Source organism: Rissa tridactyla, chromosome 3 (genome assembly GCF_028500815.1).
Source record: "Rissa tridactyla isolate bRisTri1 chromosome 3, bRisTri1.patW.cur.20221130, whole genome shotgun sequence".
Taxonomy (NCBI): Eukaryota; Metazoa; Chordata; class Aves; order Charadriiformes; family Laridae; genus Rissa; species Rissa tridactyla.
In genome coordinates, this window is record NC_071468.1 from 52684359 (window position 1) to 52707013 (window position 22655).

General features: G+C 40.4%; 1 protein-coding gene across 2 annotated transcripts in view; it reads left to right on the top strand.

Annotated features, from left to right (window-relative positions):
* The window catches only part of AGPAT4 (1-acylglycerol-3-phosphate O-acyltransferase 4), an 84329-nt gene that overhangs the window by 27406 nt on the left and 34268 nt on the right, over nt 1-22655 (top strand). For both annotated transcript variants that reach the window (XR_008465200.1, XM_054193820.1), the window contains exon 3: nt 18950-19119. Coding sequence is in view for 1 of the 2 variants with exons in the window: in XM_054193820.1 (XP_054049795.1) it covers nt 18950-19119 (170 nt within the window). In the remaining variant the exon portion in view is untranslated. The remainder of the gene's footprint in view (nt 1-18949; nt 19120-22655) is intronic.

Consider the following 22655-nt stretch of genomic DNA (forward strand, 5'->3'; position numbering starts at 1 on the left):
AGTTGTATTTCTGTGTTGGAAAGATGGGGATTGGACTTCTATTAAGAGCGGTGGTATGCTAGGTTCTTCCTGTGTTATGTAGGATACTAGAGTGCTGTAGTAATCTTCAGGACTGTTTTTCAAAGGTGGTTCCTGTGAACAGTATGAGAAGGTTGAAAATACTGTTGAGTACTATGTCCCAAATGGGGTGGGAATGGTAATGCTGTCTCCGGCTTTCCTACAGAGACTGAGAGTCAGGATGCTGCAGTCTCTCCTTTATTTCCAGATTTGTTGCTATAGAAGAGTCCTGTAATTTTAAAAGACCAAAAAAGGGATAGGAAGGTTGTCTGCTCTCATGTATAAGCAGGGCTGTGGCAGGTGGGTACTTCTGTAGGATGTCTTTCTTGAGATATGAAAAATAACTGTTGGTAGAAGAAACCCATGGGACCAACTTGTCTGTCTGGAAGGGCGCCTCTACTGATTTCTGGTATTACCGTTGGAAGGTCATTTCTGCTGCTCCCTTCGGTGCCTCATTAGATCTTCAACAAGGAGTCGTGTGCTGGCCTTTGGGGACAGCCCTGGTGGACAGAGGAGCAGGAGGAAATGCCTGCTTGATTGTTATCTGCACTGACTGGTCCTGTTGCCAGGAGGAACTGCTGGTTTGTTGAAACGTAGGAGTATTGCTAAATTCCTCAGGGAAGAAGGATAAGAGGAGCCTTCAAATGTGAGACACAAATCTCTCACATGTGGCTGTTAAACAATTAATTTCCCCAAAGGGTTTGAAAAGAGCATTTCAAAACACTGACTACTGCAGATCTGTATGTGTGTTAAACCCGTTGTACTTGCAAGGCTGGCTTTGTTCCACACCCTGTGTAACTTGGAGAGAAGAAGCTGTTTTGTAGGCAGATTGTGTAGAGATAAAAGACAGAAAAAAGCTGTGAAATGAAATGTTTGAAGTGCACATCTGTTTTTTTTTCTGAAGGAAGGGTTGCTTTTAACTTTCAGTATGGAGGTAGTTTAAAAGGAACAGTGGCTAAAGAAAAGAACAAAACTTGTTTCTGTATTGCTCCACCCTGCTAGCTCAGGACTGCACTAGAGAAGGCAGCATCAATTGAAACCTCTTGCATCAAGAATACATGTGCCAACTTAAAATTTCTTCTTCACCTGAAGAAAAATTGTGTTTTACGTTTTGTGAGCATTACATTAGAAAGACAGAATTTATTTGGTCAAACTTGAATGATCAGTATGCATTTTGAGAGGGAAGGCAATATGGGAATGGGAGCTGGGGGGAAGCTGGGAAGTGAGGTAGTGTGCCAGTACACCTGCAGTAACTGCAAGGGTCCTGTGCAAAGCTTGTGCCCAGATCAGAGCTGCTTGCTAAAATTTTAGAGGCGTGCCTTAATGTACAGGTTTTAACCACAACTTCTCAGTTCCTATCATAGTCCTTATGAGGATCTGAAATACTCTGACTTTCAGGATACATTGAAGGCTTGTGCATTTAAGATCTTGCATTAAAACTGATTCTGATCTTGATTCCTAAAGCAATTACAGCTTGGCTGTGTTACAGGAACGCAAGCTTGGCCGTGTTAAACTGTATGTAGTTTATCTTGTTTGGTATGTTTCATCTGAGAAAACATTGATGACACTCCATCAAAAATGGTGAAACACTTTTTATCAATAAAGTGTTTGTTGTCTTCATTCTGTAAGAAAATGAAGTGGATCATGTTCATGGAGCTGAGGCACAGCAAGCACCAGAACTCTCATTGTGTAATATCGGCCTTCAAAATTACAGCCATAATGTTTCAATAAAGCAACATGTTTTTCACTTACTACACTAGCCAGTTCATGTATGTGTACATGGACTTTTTAATTCTATGACTAAGCAAGCATTGAGGTTCAATTGCCAAGAAGATCAAACTACAGATAAAGCTTTAGCTTTGTAACGGGTGTGATGAGTCTAATCCTTATTTTGTGTAACTCAGCATGTTGTAACAGTGACTACACTGGAATCGAGGATTATTTTATGCCAGTTGAGGATCTGGACAATTTAAGTAAATGTGAGTGTCTGTTTGGGGAGGGAAGTGGGGAGAAAAATATCTGTGTACCATCAGTCTTCAGGAACTAATGTTTACTTATGGCTAATGCAAAAATCACATTTCAGCTTGAAGTTACATTTGATTCTTATAGTGTACAGAATCAGCTGGAGGGGTACAATTGGTGTTGGTTAGTAGGTTGGTTTGGTTTGGTTTTTAACTACAAAATATATCTACCTCTCTCTGAATCTGTGATTTTTATCTTGAAGTTGTGTTTACAAATTACTAGGTGTTGGGAGGAGGTGGTTGTTATCACTTTAAAGTGGTAGTTTTGTTTGTACTTTAATATTCCAAATGGAGCATTTATTAAGTGTTCCTTTTAGCATGTTATTCCTTGCCAGTCACAGACTACCTCTACATAGAGCATGCCTTTGAGCAATTATCAATGAGCTCTGCTTTCAGCAGCCTTTGCATGCTCTGTGCTCCATAAAAAAATTCTGCCTTGCATGCTTGCCTGGGCACTGTTGCTGTACGCTGCGTGCCCTGCCTTTGCTTTCTACATGTAAAAGGTGAGCAACGGCACGTGGGCTCTGTGGCCAGCCTAGGGCTCCCTCTGTGCCCTCTGCCTAGGCATGTTAGATGAAACCCTGCTTTCTGTCCACATTCCTTGTTGAGTTGTGTGGGCTTTTTTAAATAAATGGCCATCTCTGGTTTGAAAATCAAAGTGTATTTTAAAACAGAGGTTTGAGTCTTGTTTTAGATTTATTTTTCCTTTGCTGTTTGGCTATTTTTTCTTAGCTAAGAGCAGAGAGAGACTTTGTCTTCAGATTTGGGGCTGACCCCTTGGTCTGGACCCTCTGTAGAAGAAGCTCCGTTCCCTTCTGTTCATCTTTCTCTGCAAGAGGATGTAGCTCTTGCACAAAGTTCATAAATCAAATTCCTCCTTGCTGAACTTTAAGATCTGCTTGCTTGGCCCACTGCTGTACTGTGTCAAGGAGTGATCTGATGTGCTGCAACATAAGGATTTGAGGACTCTGGGTTGATTTCTCCTTGTGTAAGACTCCATGCAATCTTCATCCCACAGAGCCAGGCTGTTGGAGGAGGCTTTGCATGCCATCTGGCTGAATTGTTGTCCTCTGCTCCTGGGCTGTTTTTTCACAAGCTTCTCAGTCACACCCTTGGCAGTCAGAAAAAAATTGGAAGGAATGATGCTTACAGCAACCTACATCATGAGTGATTTCTGTCCTTCAGCTGAACTTGCTGACGTTGCTTCTTCCACTCCTGTCAGGCTACATGGTAATTCCAGTTGGAGAAAGATCTGAACTGGCAAAAATTTCACAGTTTTCAAGTAACAGGCCCATAGCGAGAGAGGACTCGAGTACTTCTAGGCTCTTCCTGTCCCTTCTTGGTTCTGTTGTGGTGCAAGCTGTTTGCAAAGACATTGAAGCAGCAGTGTTGATAACACAGGAGGTTATTGTCTAAGCCTTCAAATAAGGTGTCCTGGTTCCGGTGGGGATAGGGTTAACTTTTCCTGGTATTCCATGCCAGGTCAGTAAAATCAAATGCTAAATAATGTTTATTTGCACTGCCTTTCTGCTTTCCAGCTTTTTAGGCAAGATTTTTAGAGAAGATCCAAATGGCCTGCACAGAACCTCAAAGACCTCAGGCACAGTGCCAGCTGGCAACCTAACAACTCTGCAGTCTGCCCTTGTTGGGTCTGGTATAGCAACCAGAACTGGGGCTATTACTGTGCTTCTTTTAATTTCAAGTGGCTGAAGTCCTGTGAGAAGTCTATGATGACCATCAAGAAGGCATGATCTTAAAAAGCTGTAAATCTTCCAAATGCAAAGGGAAAATGTCAACCTGCATGATTTAAAGCAGAGTATTTCAATCCATTGTAAATCAGTAGTGTGTATGGCCTAGAGGATGGGAGGAGGATAACTTTGTCTACATCACCTTGCAAGCTGATAAACACTTCATCCAAGTCAGTGAGTCACATGGGTCCTGTGGATCTTTAATTTTGAGAAAATTGGGGCAACAAAGGTGGTCAAGGAGCTAAGTTCAAGGAAATCACTGACTCTTGCGATAGGCTGCCTTTTTTTGTTCTGGGGTTTCTGTAGAGTTTTAATCAGTTTGTCATGGGAGAAAATTCTGGTACCTGATATACTTTGTATAATATTGTATCCCCTGCTTAAATCTTGAAGTTTTTCCTGTTTTTTTTCCTGTGATTCTGTTGTGCTAGAAATACTTGTGATAAAGTTGAAGGAAATATCAATAGTGCGTATGCATCTGATCTTGTGATACCTCTCTACTCCTGACACATGCACACCTTGTTTGCATGATGGATCTTCATTTTGCCACTGCTGTGACAAGTCAGATTGTGCCTTTTGAAAGAAGCAGTATCTATTTCTCCTGTACCTACTTGAAATGGTATGTCTGACTGATACTCTTCATAATTTGCAAAGCATTGAATAGGAGAATGTCGTGGTTACCAGAGAAGCGGAGCCTGCCTTTTGTAACTGTCAGGCTGTCATTTTGGAAACTGAATAGAAGAGCGTAAACTCTGAGCCTGATGATTATGCAAGGTTGCCATACACCATGTAAGCTAAACCTTTGTTTCCTAGGAAAGGTATTCAATGCAAATAATACTGAGAATACAACACTGTTGCAGCAAACATGCAAAAGCAAGAAGCTAGTTACTTCTCTGCGCAGTATTTCTGCAGTGTTGTATTGAGCCACTGTGACTACAGAGTAGGAAGCCAGTAATGTTTTGGGTTTTTTTTTTTTTTTTTGGTGGGCACCCTTTTAGTTTGAGCTGTGAGAGGTTAGGCAAGTCAGTGGTATCTTAACATCCTCGCCTGCTGGAGCATACGAGCTGCAGGTGGTCTGAACAGGTTGCGACGTTCCGCCTGTGTATTCTTTTTCTTTCCTTCTTGCTGCGCTTAAGTTCTGAGGAAATATTAATGCAAGCATAGTCAAACTAAATGTGATTTCAGAGGCACTGGTGTGCTTACCTGTGGTGTAATATTGCATGCTTTGCGTGTATGTCTGTCTTAACAGAATGTACTATTTCTGATGTGTATTACAGTCTTTGGTTAAAAAAAAGTGGGTCTTTTTGTGTATTTATATATTTGGATAACTTCAGTTTGAGGGGTTACATGCTACACCCAGTACGAAAATCACAGCTTTATACGTTCTTGATCAGGTATATTTTATCTGTAGTACTTTATTTTTAATTCATGAAAGCCATTTATTTGATTTGTATTTTCTGACCTTATTGTCCCTTTAAAGAACACTTTGTGAAAGTCACTGTTAGGGATTAAGACGCTAAAATAAGCACCGGGACATAGTTCTTGTCTCTCAAGACCTCACGTGGTGAGATGCTGTAAGATTACAGGCAGAGACAGGGAATTCAAGGAATGCAAGTGAAAAATGAGTAATGGTTTTGTTCTGAACAATGTTCTCAAAGTGATAGAGGTTCCGTGGCTATTCAACATTAACTCTGATGATATAATACAGGTACTTAGTCAGCTTTTTGTGTCCTGTCCTGAAATCCAGATAGAATATGTTGTGCATAAGAACACTAAGTAGAAGTTATCTGCTTTAACGCCTACAAATAAATTGTTTGTAGCATGTTATTTCTAGTAATATGTGGATATTTCTTATGAGCGCGCTAGTTATCTGAAATCAAAAGCCAAACACAAATACTATTGGAAAAGTACAGGAACCTTAGATGCCATTACCCCTAGTTTTCTTGTTCTGCTGTTCTGTAGAGATGGTAATTCGTTCTTTTTATATGTTTGCACCTCTATGAAAAGTAGCTCTTAGAGTAACTAGAGGATTTATTTCAAAGCATTGCAAATTTTCTTAGGATTTAAATTATCTTTTGCCCAGTTTGCTAATCAAATTCACTTTTCTTCCAATTTGTGCTAAAGATTGCTTTCTATGGCAACCAGTAGCGTCTTTTGTCATCAGTCATTTTTCTCTGAGATAAATTCACATCTGTTCTCATCAGTAACTGAAAACACAGGTTAAACAAGTTGAAGGCATGGATTTAGAGCAACAAAAACAATGGTATTTTCTCTCTTGATGTGCCATTTTGGTCTGAAATGCTTTCTTTCGAAGGTCCAAATTTTTGTTTGCTTTGAAACTAAAGAGGATAAACTTTATGTAGAAATTAAGAATATTGTAAGAATACATGCTAGAAGGAGAGAAATTATGTGAAAATAGGTTTTCTTCCTAAATATGTGGATGAAAGTTTCACTTAAGAGTCAAATAAATTTCCTAAACTTTAGATGATCTAATTAGTACATATAAGCAATGCATAAGGCAAAAAAAAACCGGTCACATGAACTGGGGGTATTCTGAGTGAAAGTATGAGCCCTAAGTATGAACAATGTTGATAGCCCTATAATTAAGGAAATACTAATGATTCTTTATGTCAAAGAAGTCAATTGTGATTGAATAAATACAAGTTAAGACTGTGATATCTATTAATTTAGTTCACATTTGCTTTTATGCATACTTGAATTTTCAGATCCTGGCCCCCTGGAAGATGATTTTTTCAGCTGAGAACTCCTTTGGGAAAGGTTGTGGGCTGGTGCAACCCTGTTTAAACAGAAGCTTTTGCATATTGCTGCAAGATACTGGCTTCCTCCTTGTCCAGTGAATGCTCCTTGCAGCCTGTGGTAGCGTAGCTCTGCAGTGTGTTTCTCAAGCAGTGATGGAAGAGAGGAGACATTGGTCTGTAAGTGTCACAGATGGAGTAATGCACTTCACTCGTAAGAGAGAAACAGCAATAAATTTATTGATATAAAACAGCAGTTTCAACAAAACTTGATAGTAAATTCAACAGTGGTTTAGCAAGATTTGATGGCAAAAGGTACACATCGTACAAAACTGTCAGGGAGACCTGCTGACTCACGAGGTTCAGAGAGGACCCCTTGCTTTCTAAACTCCTTCTCAGAGTGGAGTCTAGGTGCGGCAGGATCCAATCCTAGTCCCAGATGTGGTCAATGGTTTATGTCTAAAGGATTATATGTGCGCAATCAACCTAAGGTATAATCTTAGTGAAGCTTCAAGGTTTAGCATGCTATTAGTCACTTACTGAGGATCTGTTGTGGCAAGGAATCTCTCAACCTTGAAGTGTAATCTTGAGAGGTGTCCCTACTCAAAGGGAGATCCTGGTGTGCAGCCTGCGGAGAGCTCAACGGGCTCTTGGGCTATTTCCTGTTTATAGGGGCAAGATGATTGATTTATAGTCATATTTGCATATTGACCAGTATCAGTACTTTATCAGTACTGTGGTTAGGCAGGCGCATTGATCAAGTTAGTCTTGGCTATTTTGTTGTTATCTGTCTCCCCCAAATCTACGTTGCCATCGTAACCGGATGCACCCTTTATGACGGCCATGGGTGGTTATTGTTGGGGCAAGGTTACAGGAGATAAAGGTCAGGTTGGGGGGCGAGCACACCCTCACAATAAGACAATCTGTTTGGAAAATCTCGCTTTTTTTCTAATGACAGGAAATAGGACTAGAAAGGAGTTCCTGAGTCATTGAAATAAATTCATACTGTTTCTAGCAACAGTATAATGTACTCTTTTTAAGATTAATCTTGTTCAATTTATAAAGGTGTAAAGTATTTTTAATCTGTCAAAGCAATTAAAACGCAGCTTCAGAATATCAGATACCTGTATTTTCAGTCATTTTAGGCACTGTTGTTCTTGCGCTAGTGGCATTTAGCTTAAATTGTTCTTTTTCTGCACTGTTAGCCTCCCACATCCTTAAGCCATATTTATGGGGGGCAACCCAGTCCTTTCTCAGCATTTGTTTGATAGCTTAAGTGAGCCACGCTTTTCTCTTTTCAGGTCATCCTGATAGCCCTGGTCTGCATCTGCTTTGTTTCAGGTTTTCCTTCCTGAGTGTGGAGTCTGGTACTGATGTGCTGGCCCAGAGATAATCTTAGTAGTGCAATGCGCTTTTCCCTTTCTCTCCAGGAACAAACATCCTAATGCCATCTTTCTCCTCCTTAAAACTGCATAATATGAACAGAGCAGAAACTTTCAGTGGCAAGCTAATGTTCCCAGATATCTCTCCTCTGTCATTCCAGATTATGAGGCTCTATTTTATTAGGCATCACACAATGATCTGTCCTATCAAAATTAATTCAATTTCTGTTACCTTAACTCTCAAGGTCATCTAATTCTTAAGATGTGTTCTGACTTTGTATTATCCACAACATTTATTAATTTGCATTGAATGCTTTAGTCCTCAGGAACGCTTCAAGGAGATCTTTCTTTATCCAGATTGACCAAAAGACAACAAAAAGAGATAGTTGCACTTCTTAGTTTAGTTCTCCTTTACAGCTGTTTACTAATCTTCAGTTTCTCTTTGATTTAATAGCAATTTCTTTCATTGTACCATATGAATGGCCTAGTGTAGCCTGGGTGCATTAGATTTGAAGTCTCTCTTTTGTCTATAAAATCAGAGTTATCAGATAATGACATACAGACCTGCCTCTGAAAAATTATAGAGGGTTTGTTTTCCTAAATTCCAACTTTTGCAGACAACTCTTCTGAATAACTTGGGTTTTGGTTTTGTTTTGTTTTCATTCTGATGTAATACTGAGGCCTGATTATTATGTCTGCAGTTACCCTGATCATTTATCTACTCACCAGTCTAAGTATTGGTAGTATTTTTTCTACTCTTCTCTATTTTTAAAAACATGGTGCCATGCTCAATCTGAAACTATTTTTCTGATTAGACTTCATTAACCTCTGATTCAGTGTTTTGGGAGGTCATCTGGGTCTCCCCGAGTTGAAATTCCTTAGATTATGAGTTTTGCATTACCTTTGTTTTCATACTGCTCCCTTGTCAACAGTCTTCCTTGTTGCTTTCTCATTGGTGATACTGGGGCAAGAGTGTTTGTTTTGTTTGTTTGGTTTGTTGTTGTTTGCTTATCTAAAGACATTTCTCTCATCCTGGCTAGGAATTACTGAATGACTGTCTTAGTCATTTGCTGTAGTCATTAGTCTGCTCACCATTCAGAGACAGAATTTAATCTTAAAGAGTGAATTCTTTATAGTTGTACTGGGTCTAGCTGGTACGGATTTTTTTTTTTCTTAATAGCCTGTATGGTGCTGTGTTTTGGATTTGTAATTATAACAGTGTTGATAACACACCAGTTTTGGCTATTGCTGAACAGTGCTTTCACAGCATCAAGGCTTTCCCTTCTTCCCTGCTCTGTTCCCCCCCAGCAAGTAGGTTGAAGATGTGCAAGAAGTTGGGGGTGGGTGCAAGTAGGACAGCTGATCTGAACTGACCAAGGGCATATTCCATGCCATATAATGTCATGCTCAGCAAGAAAAACTGAGGGGAAGGTTGCTTTTTGAAATGCAGCCATTACTTCAAGACAGGCTGGGCATCGGTCTGCTTGTGGGAGGTGGTTGCTTTCACGTCACTCGTTTTGGTGGGGTTTTTTTTCCTCCTTTTCATCTTCCTCTTTTCTTTGCTTATTAAACTGTCTTTATATCAACCCATGAGTTTTCTTGCTTCTGCTCTTAATATTCTCTCCCCTGTCCCACTGGGGATGGGAGGAATGAGCAAGTGGCTGTGTGGCACTTAGCTGCTGATCAGGGTTAACCCACCTTTGTCACACCTAGTTTGGGGCAACATGGCTGAGGAAGTGCTTGAGAAAGCGAAGAGAATAATCCAGATTTTTCTGAAAGCTGATACTGCCATAAAACAAAACAGGGTCAAAGGACCTTCATGAGAGATCCGGTTTTGGGGAATAATATATCAAGATGGGCATCATAACATCCCTATGGTCTGGGGGTATAGAGGATCTGAGGCCCACAGCACCCCAAATGAAAAAAATATTAGCAACGTTATGAGGGGAGTTGAGCTGCTTCAGAAAGAGTTGGTACAGAAGCAGAGCTCCTCCTAGCTGCTTGACTTAGCTGCTGACCATGGTTAAGCCACAACATGTATTTTTCTCAAATAATATGAAAAAAAATAATCCTTCCATAACCAAATGAAGTATGGGGTTCATATCAAGAGAATTCTGGGCCTATCCCAGTGGAACGGATTATCCATCCATTCCCCTCCTCTCCCACTCACTTAAATCCAAACCAACCTGACTTACTCATACTGTCTTTTCACAAAATGAAATATTACGGCCTCAGTTATTGAGGAACAAGAAGCAAAAATCTACTTTGTTTAAAACTTAGGTTGTAGTCCTGAGTTGCATTTCCACTCTGTCACTCCTAGCCTTTTCTGTACTAGCAGGTGGGTTCTTTTTTGGCATGTACCGTGCTAAATTTTACTTTTTTCTTTCTTTTTCTGATCTCTGAAATCTTGGTCAAAACTGGTAAAATTCTTTAACTGACTGTGCCCATCTAGTGGCTCCTGTCTTCACCAATATTTGTAATTTTTTTTTCTTGTTACCTACTGAGTTTTTTACTTGTGTTTCCATCTTCAATTATTTGCTTTTCTTTCCTCTGCTTGTACATGCTGTAAGTCTTGTAAATAGCTGATGTTTCTTCTGAAAGTTTATTAAGTTATGCCAGATTCTCAACTTTTATTCAGAGCAAGTTGCTCCTAGGCCTTCTGGTATCAGGAAAGAACTTGGAAAGAAACTGTAGAGATTCAAATACGTGGTACTTGTCCATGCATTTGATGTTTTATAAAAGTTTGGGAGCTGATTTGTAACAACTGCATAATTGTTGGATTTGATTTTTTGAGTCTATTGATTTAAGATGGCACTTGCTTATGCTTGATATACGTCATCCTGCTCTCATTTAAGCCTCTGTTTTGGGATTTTGACAGTAATATACCACCCTAACCATCAAAATGAGAGCTGGAGTAACCTCATACTGTTGTACTGTTCATTCAAGCTATCATTGCTGCGACAACTTCATCAGCGGGACACAGAAGTTAGTCCTTGCACACTCCCCTGGGTAAGGCATGATGCAGGGTCATACTTGATGAAGGCATGCCAGAAGAGGGATCTGTGATGGATCAGGTGGCGTTTTGCTTTGTCCCTTTGTCCCAAGGTGGGTGTGTGTGCCAGAGTATGAAAGGTGTTTGATTGTCTCTTTAGAAAGTGGCTGATGTGCAAGCCCAAGCTAAACTAACTGATAAGGGCTATCAAATGCTGTGTTACTGATCACTGCAGAACACTTAAAAGATGTTGTTTCTCTCCTACTCTTTTCATGTTTCCTCTCCCAGCACTCATCTCTTATGCCTGTCAGTGCTCATAGACATCAACATACTAGACTTCCTAGTTTGTGTACATCAAGTACTGAATAATTTAGTTAAAAGCATAATCTAATATCAGAGAAGCCAGACCTCAGCTACTGCTTGCTGAGAGAAGATGCTTCCCTCTAGTAAGGACAGAGCAAAACTTTTCCTAATACTCCTTAAGTAGTAAGACAGGGCAAAACTTTTGCTGATACTCCTTATGTACATTTTTGTCATGGTTTAAGGAAAGCTGCCCAACCTGCTTTTCTTGGGGGCAGTGGAGATTACTTGTGTGAAGTGCTATTTGTTAGACATCATGAAGTATTGTGACAGACAGTGTCTGTCCACATGGAGAACAGGACACTGTAGTGTATCTGGTCTTTACTGTTTGGGATGACGTTGTCTGATTATCTGAAGACAGTTGGGATAGAGTTAGGAAAAATGGATAATATAGATATTGTTTCTTATTAGACCAGTTGACATACCTGGAAAACTGGAAAGGATTTGCATGCAAAAGCCCTTCCTCAAGCTTAAAAGAGAAATTGCAATCTCCAGGTTAAGTTCAGATTGAGAACAGTTGATCAAAGGTTCATTTATCTATTCATCCTGTTGTCCCAAATCTGAGTCCTTTTAACTCAGTGTGCAAGGAGCCAGTATACACACAGAGGTGAGATATTTGTTAATTTCATTTCTGCAGAGATGGGTGCTAGGTGGTTCATACGCAAAGCTAGCACACAGCGGTTGGCACAGGGTAAGCTTTTATACTTTTTGAGCAACAGTTAAGCAACAGTTATCAGTAATTTCTACAGTTACACTTAGTCATCCTCATTCCCATGGTTGTTGCTGTGTCTCATCTCTGTTTAAAGTCACAGCATTCTCTCTTTTTACTATGCATGCTCTGAGAGGAGGGGGCTTTTGTTAGTAGGGGCCTCTCTTTACCTGAGGGCGGGTTTTTTACTATATTAATTAGGATGGTTCACTCATAGTTCAAGTGACTTCTTGTTTGGCCTTGTTAGCAATTCTGTTCCTTTTGTGCTTAAATTGGTATTCCCTTATTTTGGCTAATTTATGATAGCCTCCTGTTTTTTCTTCAGGGCCACATCTCTGAAGTATTTACGGTGGTTAATTGTACCCTTTACTTCTAGTACTTCTCCAGCAATACGTTAGCCTTTGAGAGGAGGAAGGGTTGGTACCTGTGGATTTGGGAAGAGTAGAGATACAGGACAAAGACAGGGAATTGTCTGTGGAACAGTGATCTTAGTTGGAGGTACACAGGCATCATGGAGGTGACAGAAACTATAACATCATAATTATCCTTTCCAGCTATCTTCTGACTGGTTTTAATATATTATAGACTAGGCTTTCTTTGAGAGGAAGCAGAAGTCACTTACATGAATCCACCACTGTGGAAAACATGCATGTGTGTTCAGGGCAGATGTGTATTGTTTCATCTTCTCAATTATAACCTTCTTCTGTAAGAGCATCAGTAACTTCTTCCCAGAAACTTCTTGGGGATTGCTTGCTAGCTGGAGTTGGTAGCTTTTGGGCTTTGTTTTGGTCTGTCATCTCCCTCCTGCTGATAACTAATTTGGATGAAGAACTGAACTTTGAGGTCTTTATTATAAGCCTAATGGTTATAATGTACCATTCTTAACAGTGAAAAGGCTTACTCAAAGCAGCTAAGTAGGGACAGTATTTCTTAAATTAAAGATATGCAGGCTTAAAATTAATAAAACCTACAAGTAGGCCAAGGATGAATGAAGAAAAAATTCTTTTCGGTGCGTGTGTATATAGGAAGTTGCTTAAAAGGAAGTGTTGAAATGAGACTGGTGTTCGTTTTGCACAGTGACTTTCAGTGGATGCACTGTAACCATTTTTCCTTTGCTAAGCAGTTCCTCTCTGGTGGTGCTCCTGTGCACAGCAGGAAAAAGGCAGTGGCGTTTTGGGCAATGAGAAACTGCATCTGGAAGAGATGTGAATGCCTGGTTTCAAGCCCATGCGAAGCAAATGTCGATGTCATGGGAACTTACCAAGCGGCATGTTTTCTTTTCACTGTTTGTTGGTACTAACTCCTTTGATCAGCAGCACATGCTATACTGACCTCAGTCATTTGTGGCAAAACCAGCACATTGTCTTTGTTGGAATACAAGATTGGTGAAGAGAAGTACATTAAAAGAATTTCCTGCACGCAAATGCTGAAATAAATGGGTCTCAGAGCCTGAAAATATGAAAGAGCTGGCCTGTGTTTATCTCGTTCTGTGCAAGCACATCCAGTAACTTATTGTGATGGGTGGAAAATTAAAAATCGTAATTCCTGCCTTCCTCTCTGGCGATTTCTGTCCCTAAAAGCACAGCCATTTCACTCATTAAAGGAGTTGCATTCAAGGGAGTTGCTTACGGGGTCTCCTGAGGGGACTGGGGCAAAAGATCTCCAAACACAGACCTGCAGACAATAGAGAAAGGCTTTGTTTGTTTGCTTGTTTTTGTTTTTGTTTGTTTTTGTTTTTAAATTCTCATGCATGATTTTCTCCTCATCAGCTTCCTTCTGCTGCAAAACAGCTTTAAAGGAGGGGAAGACGAGTCCAAAGATGACAGTGACTATATCACCAGCCCGGGGTAGATGGAGGGAGTAGGTAATGGGTGGTGGTGGTGGTGAGGGAAGACGGGGGTTGGATTTTCCTACAGGTTGAAGACCTCTGTCTTGCAGTGGACTAGCTTACTCCATTACACCTCATTGGTGCTCACTTGCACACCTGCATGTGTGGCTCATGCAGAGGAAAGAATGGGAGGGAATCTGCTTGAAGCTGAGAGCTGATGCCTTGCCCGGCTGGGCTCTGTGAATGGCCCCCCTCATCTCGGGGAAAGGGGGAAGGAATTGCTTGACTTTGCAGCTGCAGGTTTCTTTACCAAGAACTAGCTTTGTGTTCCCCTCACAGGAGATATATGTATGCGTTTTTATAGTAATAAGTTATTTTAAAAATTTTTCTTGTAGACAAGTAATAATGGTCAAGCTCTGAGTTCCAATTGTTTCATGTACCTAATCAGTGCAAGCTTACAGAACTCCTGCCTTCAAGTTTTCCTCATAATTACTTATAGCTCCTGCAGAGAAGAAGGGAGTAGACACCAGAAATAAATGACTGGTCAGATTAGGTGGCATAATGAAGCACTAGAACAGCCCGTGTAAGGAGGCTGTGGAGGCATCGATACTTGGAAGTCTTCTGAAAACCTCCTAGGCAGCTTTGCAGTTAATATAGTAGGTATCGTTCAGGGATTTAACCCTGTCTGTGGTACACAGAGGGCTTTTGAGTAGTCCAGAGAAGATCATAGACTTGCTTGCCTTAGTTACCTGTAGACTTAATTCGTTCTATGGAAAACATTTAGAAGGTGCACTTAGTAGATGTAGTCTGAAAATCTGGAAAAGTAGTAAGTTATTATTATAAATCATTCTTCCACAGACAGGCATGGACTGGATTACCCTATCTGTCTGTCTTTAGCCTTATTTTTACATATTCATTTTTTTTAATGCTTTCCCCAGTCTTCTGTGCAGCATACTTATTCATCATGCAGCCATTCACCCTGTCTGGTCTCTGAAATGAAGGTCACTGCTTGCCTGCTTGTCTTGCCTTTTATTTGTATTGGAGAGTTTACTATGCTTTTACCATATATTCCCATAAGAATTTCGAAGGTCTTTTTCTTGGTGTTGCCTTGATTCATAGGTTAAAGAAAATGAAGAATGTCATGGGGGGAAACAGTTTTGTTGCTCTTTAAAACAGTTTATGTACTTACTTGAGATCTTCAGATTATCGTACTTGTTGAGTCAATACGTAACTATGCTTTTGAGTCAATGCATAACTATGCTTTTAGTTGTATTTTAAAATATGTATTTTATGGTTAGTCTTGTAAGCAAATGTTTCCATGTCTTATCAAGAATAGTTAGACAAAGGAATTACTAACAACTTCTACAGAAGAACAGCGTTAACTGCTTTAATGACTCATTCTTGCGAAACTTTGAGGTGGAAAGTAACAAGTCTTAGTAAACTCTGTGTGTGTTTCCCTTCTTCCCTTAAATGTTTTTCATATAACTGGTTATAGTACAGGTCAGCCTTGGAGATGTTTTCTTTTTAGTTATTTGTTCTACGAGTGCAAGCATTGTGACAGTTCAGATTTGTGCAGTGAAAGGCTAGGAAGCAGTCTACTCTTGCAGGAGCTGGGGGCTGTTCTGTGTAGCAGGGTGAGGGGTTTTCCTATTCCTGAAAGGTAGAAAACCTCAAAATTCTTAAGCACACAGAGTACCCATATTAGGCATTTGAAGGCATGTTTTCTCCCAACCATCGGCCTCTCCTGAAGCTAGTTGTAATGTACTGCAAGGACTCTGCCTTCAAAGCATGGATGAGAATTTGCAAGTTCTTTTGTTTTTTTCCCTTCTTTTGCATTAATTATGTGGAAGTGTCACTGGAAGAGTTGCTTTGCAAGGTAGGGACCCCCATGGCGTGGGTGAATGAATTTGACAGCTCATTTGTGATGTTAAAACTCCAAAACCTCATGAAAGGGGGTGGGGTGAAGCCTTAGAAATCTTGGACCAGCCCTGTTTGGGAGCAAGAGAATCTTTTTTTCCCCCCATATAAATTGATTTTTAGTTATATAGTCTGACTGGTGTGCAAAGAGGAGGAAACTTGCACTGGCTGTCTACGCTGTGAAGGAGGGAAGGAGAGTGTGTATGAGAGACGTTGTGCTGCCGAGCCACCACAGCAAGTTTCTGGTTAGTAAGTTTCTGTGGCAAGTTGTGGAAGTAAGCTGGTGACATGATGCAAGAGTTGCGCAAACTGACACTAGTAATCATTGCTTGAGAACCACAACAGAAAGGAGGCTGGGAAGAAAGGGAAAGAAAGAGTAGGGAACATGAGGGGAAAGAGATATGTTAAGAACTTAAAGGCTGGCAGATGGTATTTATTGTATTTAATACAGAGGCGTTCACTGCCTACTTTGTGTCTCGGCAGCAGCTGCCTGAGCACATCAGTGACAGCGGGCATACGAGGTGAGGAATAGGGACCTATTTCTGCAGTATTTATTAAAAAAAAAATCCTGCTTTGTGACGCCTGAAGAATCAAATAACATATATAAGTATTTTTGTCAATGCTTTTTTGGAATGTATTTGAGACTGAAAATATGTACCTGAAGAGTTCTATGCATGTGGCACACCTGTATAGCGAGATTTGGATGGATTATTAGTTTGTCTCAAATTCAAAAGACATTCAAAAGACAAGATAAAACCACACACTTGAAGTGGGATGGATTTGAAGTTGGTTTTCTCCCAGATAAAGTTGGCTTTTTCTTCAAGAGGGTCTCCCAGTCATAATCTCTACTTACTTGTTTTAGGTGATAGGTTTAATGGCAGTAGAGGTTAAAGAAGAGAAAATACCATCTGGTAGTCATTTCTTCTCTTAGTTGGGTTCCTAGTTAAGCAAAAGACAAACTAATCCTGTCACTAGCTTCCTTTCTTTTCTGTGATTGTGTTCTGCCCCAGTGTGGGGTGGGTTTTTTCCCAATTATTATTCAATTTTGCTGTGTTTTGGGGAATGGAGGGCTTTTATTTCCAATACAAATCTAATAGAAAGCTACACCCTTGGAAAGATGTAAAATTGTGAATGTGTGTCACAAGGCGTCTCTTAGTAGGGGAAGTCTGGAAGTGGCAACCAGCCCTGTATACACTTTTGTATCTCCACAGCTCTGTTGCTGAGATGTGAACATCTTTGGCTTTTGTTGGGAAATTGGTTCCCAACCAGTGAAATCATTGTTCGGTTAACATATGGCAGTTAAGGTCTCCCTCCGTATCTCTGACTATTGTTTTGATGCACAATAGTATGCATTGAATAATATATACTCCTGCCACTGTAGTAGTTACCTGCCCTGATTAGAAATGAGCAGGGCGACTGACAAGTTAGTAATTTATCTGTACCATAAACATGGTTTTCTCATATTAAGGTAATGTTATTTGAATAGAGATTGTCTGTTAGCCTGGCTATTAGATAAAATTCATTCATGTCACTAATGCCTGTTCTCCAGTGTACAGCACAATGTCATCCAAAAGCTTCAGGCAATTAATTTCGCTAATGATGACTGAAAATGTAGATGACTTGTTCCTAGCTGTTTTGTTTTCGGTCACTAGTTGAGGCCAGTAGGGGATCTAAATTGAAACGATTTCAGAAGTGTTTCGAAGTCTGGCCTGGTTTTGATTTTTCCCTGAGGTGAATGAGGATTTGTGGTGCTTTTGGGCCTGCCTGAAGCCAGGAGAGCATCTGAGATGTCTCATCTTTCCAGCACAGACATTCATATGGCACAGATATGCTCTGAGAAGGGTATACATTTCACTTAGCAAAGAATAACCCGTCACATTAGACCTTTTCATGGTGCAGAAGTTTTGTGATAGCTTGGACAGGAAGCAAATGTGTCCCTTAACTCCTCTTCCATTTTGACAGATAACTCTCATTAGTCCTGTGGTTCACCCAGCTCAGGACGTGGGTTGCTTGAGGAGAGCCACTGCTTTTAGATTTTCTTTTTCCATCTCCATAGAGACAGAGCTCTCCAAGCTTGTTGGCTTTACTGACTCACTTCAACTTCCCATGCCCCCGACCAGAGAGACTTTGCTAAATAAAGGTTTGATTCACAAGTCTTGTGGTCAGGTTTATAGTTACAAGCAGAACAAGTATGAAGCCTACTTCTTCCCTGTGCTTGATAATGGGATAAGCAAATATGAAGGTGAAAGCTATATGATGGTCACTAGGAGACTGCTGAGAAACCACTCCCCAGCTTCTAAGTTCAGCTGTGTTTTAAACAGCCCTCAGTGTCCTACCAATTCTTGTATCATTTCTTAAAATTCATTTTTGGTAACAAAGCTGGGTGCCAATCCAGAGTGATTTTGAGGTATTTAACAGTGATTTCCCTGCTTCCCCACCCCTCTTCTGTCCCCCATTTGCTTCATCAGTTCATCAACTAAGGGATGCGCAGACACTTACGCTGTTAATAACTATTATTGGCTCTGCACACTTTGTCAGCCACCCACCTTGTCTTTGGTTTGGGGATGGATGTTCTTCATCTAGTCTGAGCTATTGGCTTTGCTCTGGATGATTGATACACCCCTGTCAAACGTAGAATGAATTAGTAGTAGCAGGGCATATGGCTGTTACTTCTGACAAGTTCACAGAATGATGTATAGGGTATACATATAACAGACCTCGTTCCACGTGTCTTGTCCAAACTGCTTTCTGGTCTATAACTTTGCAGTTTTTAGAGGAGCATGAGGACCTGTATGTAGCAGCAATAGGTGTGTTTGTTTTTCCTACACGTTTGTTCTGTTCTTCATGTAATTTTTTTGTACTATTGTAAGCTATAAATGCTAATTTTACATGTATTTTGATAAAATAATTTGTGGCATTGAACTTGCAGCTTTCAAATAAATATCACTGTGGAAAATTTCTGCTCCTCTTTCCATGCAGTCTCCTTATTTCCCTTCTCTCCCCTGACCCCCACCTTGCTTTACCAAGGTGTGTGACTGTGTGGTTTATGTTCAGCATTTCAACTTCATTACAGCCCTTTCTTTGTCATGCCCTGTTGAGCTGACCGATGCTTGTCAACAGGTACTGATTTGCAGCTTTACATATACTACATACATTCATGTATTTCTTGTTCTTTATTCCAGAGATGGTGATGTTGCTGGAATGGTGGTCAGGCACCAATTGCACCCTCTACACTGACCCAGAGAGTTACAACAAGTATGGGAAGGAGAATGCCATCGTAATCCTTAATCACAACTTTGAAATTGACTTTCTCTGTGGTTGGAACTTTTGTGAAAGATTTGGTGTCTTGGGGGTGAGTTTTGTTTAGCATTTAAACTTTCTCTTCTTGGATGTGGGGAAAAAAAAACCAACAAACCGAATTCTTTGTTTTTGAAAGTTAACAGATCTGTACTTGAATTTCACTCAGACATTGTCCAGACTTAGAGGGATGAACCTAAAGCAATGTAGTGCAAGAACATGGAATACCGAGACAGGATTACTTGGGCATTCACAGAGATTTTAAAAGCATTGCAGTTAAAGCTAATGAAGGGGATATATTATTTTAACCTGTGGAGCTCATTACAGTTGTTTCTGTCTGTGTGCTTGCACAGAGGTAATAGGTAACTATTAGCGTTCATTGTGCTGCAGAAAAATGAGCTGTTCTGTGATTCTTTCCCAGTAAATTGTAGAATTTCTTTGCTTTCTCTACTGTAGTCTTACAAATCCACAGCTAGAGTTTGAATGGTGTGGTCTCTGTCTCTCAGAATGAAAGAGCTGCCACCTGACGTGAAAGCAGTAACCAGGGTATAGCTAGTAAGAGATGGGGGAGGAATGAATTATCCATAGTTGAATACAGTATTACATTAGGCCAGGAGTATGCGAGCATTTGTTTTCAGGGTTGTTTTTTTTGTTTCCCCTGTCAGCTCATTGGGATGATTCAAGCCCCGCTCCTAAGCCAGCTTGACTTAACTCTGTGGTGGTGGTGGTGATGTGGTTTTAACCCCAGCTGGCAACTAGGACCACTCTGCCATTCACTCAGTTCCCGCCACTCTGAGTAGGATAGGGAGAAGAGGGAGAAAAAAGAAAAAAAACTCATGGGTTGGGATAAAGACAGTTTAATAGAACAGTAAAGGAAGAGAAAAAAAATATATTAGTGAAAGGATATACAAAATGAGTGATGCAATACAATTGCTTACCACTTGATTACCTAGCCTGTACTGAGCAGTGGTTGCCGATCCCTGTCCCCCAGCCAACCCCCATTTATATATACTGAGCATGATGTCTGTGGTATGGAATATTCCTTTGGCCAGTTTGTTCTGTCTGTGCTCCCTCTCAGCTTCTATGGGAAGCTGAAAAAGTCCTTGACTTAATATAAGCATTACTTAGCAACAACTAAAACAATATGTGTTATCAACCTTACTCTTGTACTAAATCCAAAACACAGCAGCTACTAGGAAGAAAGTTAACTATATCCCAGCTGAAACCAGGACAGGTGGTGACGACGTTCTCTATCTACAAGGGATTTAGATAAGAGTTCTTCCCTCCTAAGACAGCAGACTAATACCTCGTTTTGGCGGTCTTTGGTAGCATCATCTTCTATCTTTACTACTGGGCCCTGTCAAAACTCCTGACCTTGGATTGTGTGAACCTGTGACTTTTTGTGACCTTTCCTTTGGCCACAAATGCACTCTTTGCATTTTCTGGATTTTAGGCACAACTTCAGTCACTTTCAAATTATTATAATGACAGTCTACTTAAAATAATAAAAAGGGGCCTTAAAAATGGAGAAGAATGAACCTAAGTATTACAGGCCCTGCATATTACCAGTTGGCTGCTGGTTACTGAGGAACAATTCTACCATCATGTCTAGGACTTGAGCATGGAGCTGAAAGATAGCATCAGACAGCAGGAGATATAGGGAAACGTGTTCCTGGCAGGCAGATGTACATGCCAAAACCATTCTCCCTTCTACATGCTCATTATACAGTAGTGCTTTAGCGTAGTCTATCTAATGTTGTAAGCCTAGTGGCTACAGCTCTGTAAATAGAGCTGCGTTTTGGAGGGTCAGGTGCCACTTCAGAAAGCACCGTTGTAGACAATTAAGGGATTATTTTTGTAAAAACTAATAGGGGCCTACAAGGTCAAAAATCTCTTGTTTTACATTGTTGCTGTGTGGTTGGATTGACTCTCATTAGCTTTAATATTATTTTTTTTTATAGTTTCTCAAGGTAATCGGGATTATGTTTTAATTTTATGTTGCTCCCTATGCATAAGAAAAGCACTGCGTAGAAGCATAACTGTTGAACAATTACTGTGCGGCACTGACTGATAATAATTTTGTGGTGGTTTTTTTTTTTTTTAGGTGCTTACAGTTATTACTTAGTTTGTATCTTTGCTAATCTTAGGATTCTTTCAGGAAGTGGTACATGGTTGGAGTCTTTTTTATTATTTTTTAAAACTGTTTCAGGCCTGAGTAATGTACTATGATTTTACTTCCCAGAAACCGTTCCAGGAAGAAATAGTTCCCCATGTGCTCTCATTTGCGTATATGCCTTTACGCAGCAAAGCAGTGTATTTCCCTGTTGTGGCAACCAGTCAATGTTCATCTTAAGCCAGGTTAAAAAAAATAATTGAAAAAGATACACGCAGTCAGTTTCCTGATTGGATTGCCTGTATTGGCATACTGGTACTTGGCTTGGGGCAGTGCAGGAGTGGATGAATGTGTAGGGATTGGGGAGTGCACCTTTGTTTGACTTTGTGCTGCCTTCCATGCGTTTGCAGTGTGCGAAGCTTCAGGGTTTGGTGTGGCAGCACAGTTAGGAATGTAAGAACCATTACGCTGAAAGCTGATGTTTGTGAAAAGAAGTTACAAGAAAAAGGCGCGCATCCAGAGAGATTTCTAAGGGCTGTCCCAGCCTCCAGCATTTTGTGGCTCAGGGATTTTGTGAGCCAAAGGGGTTTTATATTTAATGCTATTTAATTTTATACTCCATGAAGTTTCTATGCAAACCTTAGGTAACTACCAACATCTTACTGAGCTGATCTTATGTCCACTGCTGCTGAAAAGGAAATCTTGCACACATGCCATCCTATTTTCTGCATCTGTTCTAGTGCTTGTCTGCCCTGTTTTGGCATTTTTCAGACACCCCTTCTCTCTCCTGCCTTAACTAATACAATGAAATAAGGAGAGGTGACTGGGGAGGGGGAAGAGGGAGAAGGTGAAGACAACTTAGGGCCAAAGGAGTTGGGACTGATTGTGCTTGGCTGCAGCAGATGGACAGAATGGCTTTGTTGTGACATCCACCTGTACCCTGTGTGGCCTTGGCTCTTAACAGTGTCATAAGCATGCATCCAAACTCTCAGTATTTTACATCTTGAACTTTTTTTACATGAAGCCATTAAATGCTGTAATTTTTTGCTTGGTTTTGCTCATTTAAAGGCAAAATTAAGCTTCCTTAAGCCTGTCTTGTCTGTCCTGGTCTTAGTTGCAACATTCGATCTGTGCATTGTTCTGCTCCTGCTTTTGTCTTTGTTCTCCTGTACTGGCTTTCTCCTCTCTCCTTATAGCCAAATTGCCATAGTCCCAACAGGATTATAATGGTCAATCAACGTGGTTTTGTTTTTATCAATGTGGTTTTAGGGGTTTTTTGGTGGTTTTGGGGGGTGGAGTGGGAGCGGCACAGTCTCTTGCCTGTTGTTGTTAGGTCTGTAAACCTGAGTCCTCTTCTAATGACTCAATTCTTGTACTTGGACTGCATGAAGTTCTCTGCTTTCATGAAAGTTTTTAAATGGCTGTGGAAGAAAATCTAGCAAAAAGAATTAAAGAAGGTGCTAAGAATTTGAGAAGTG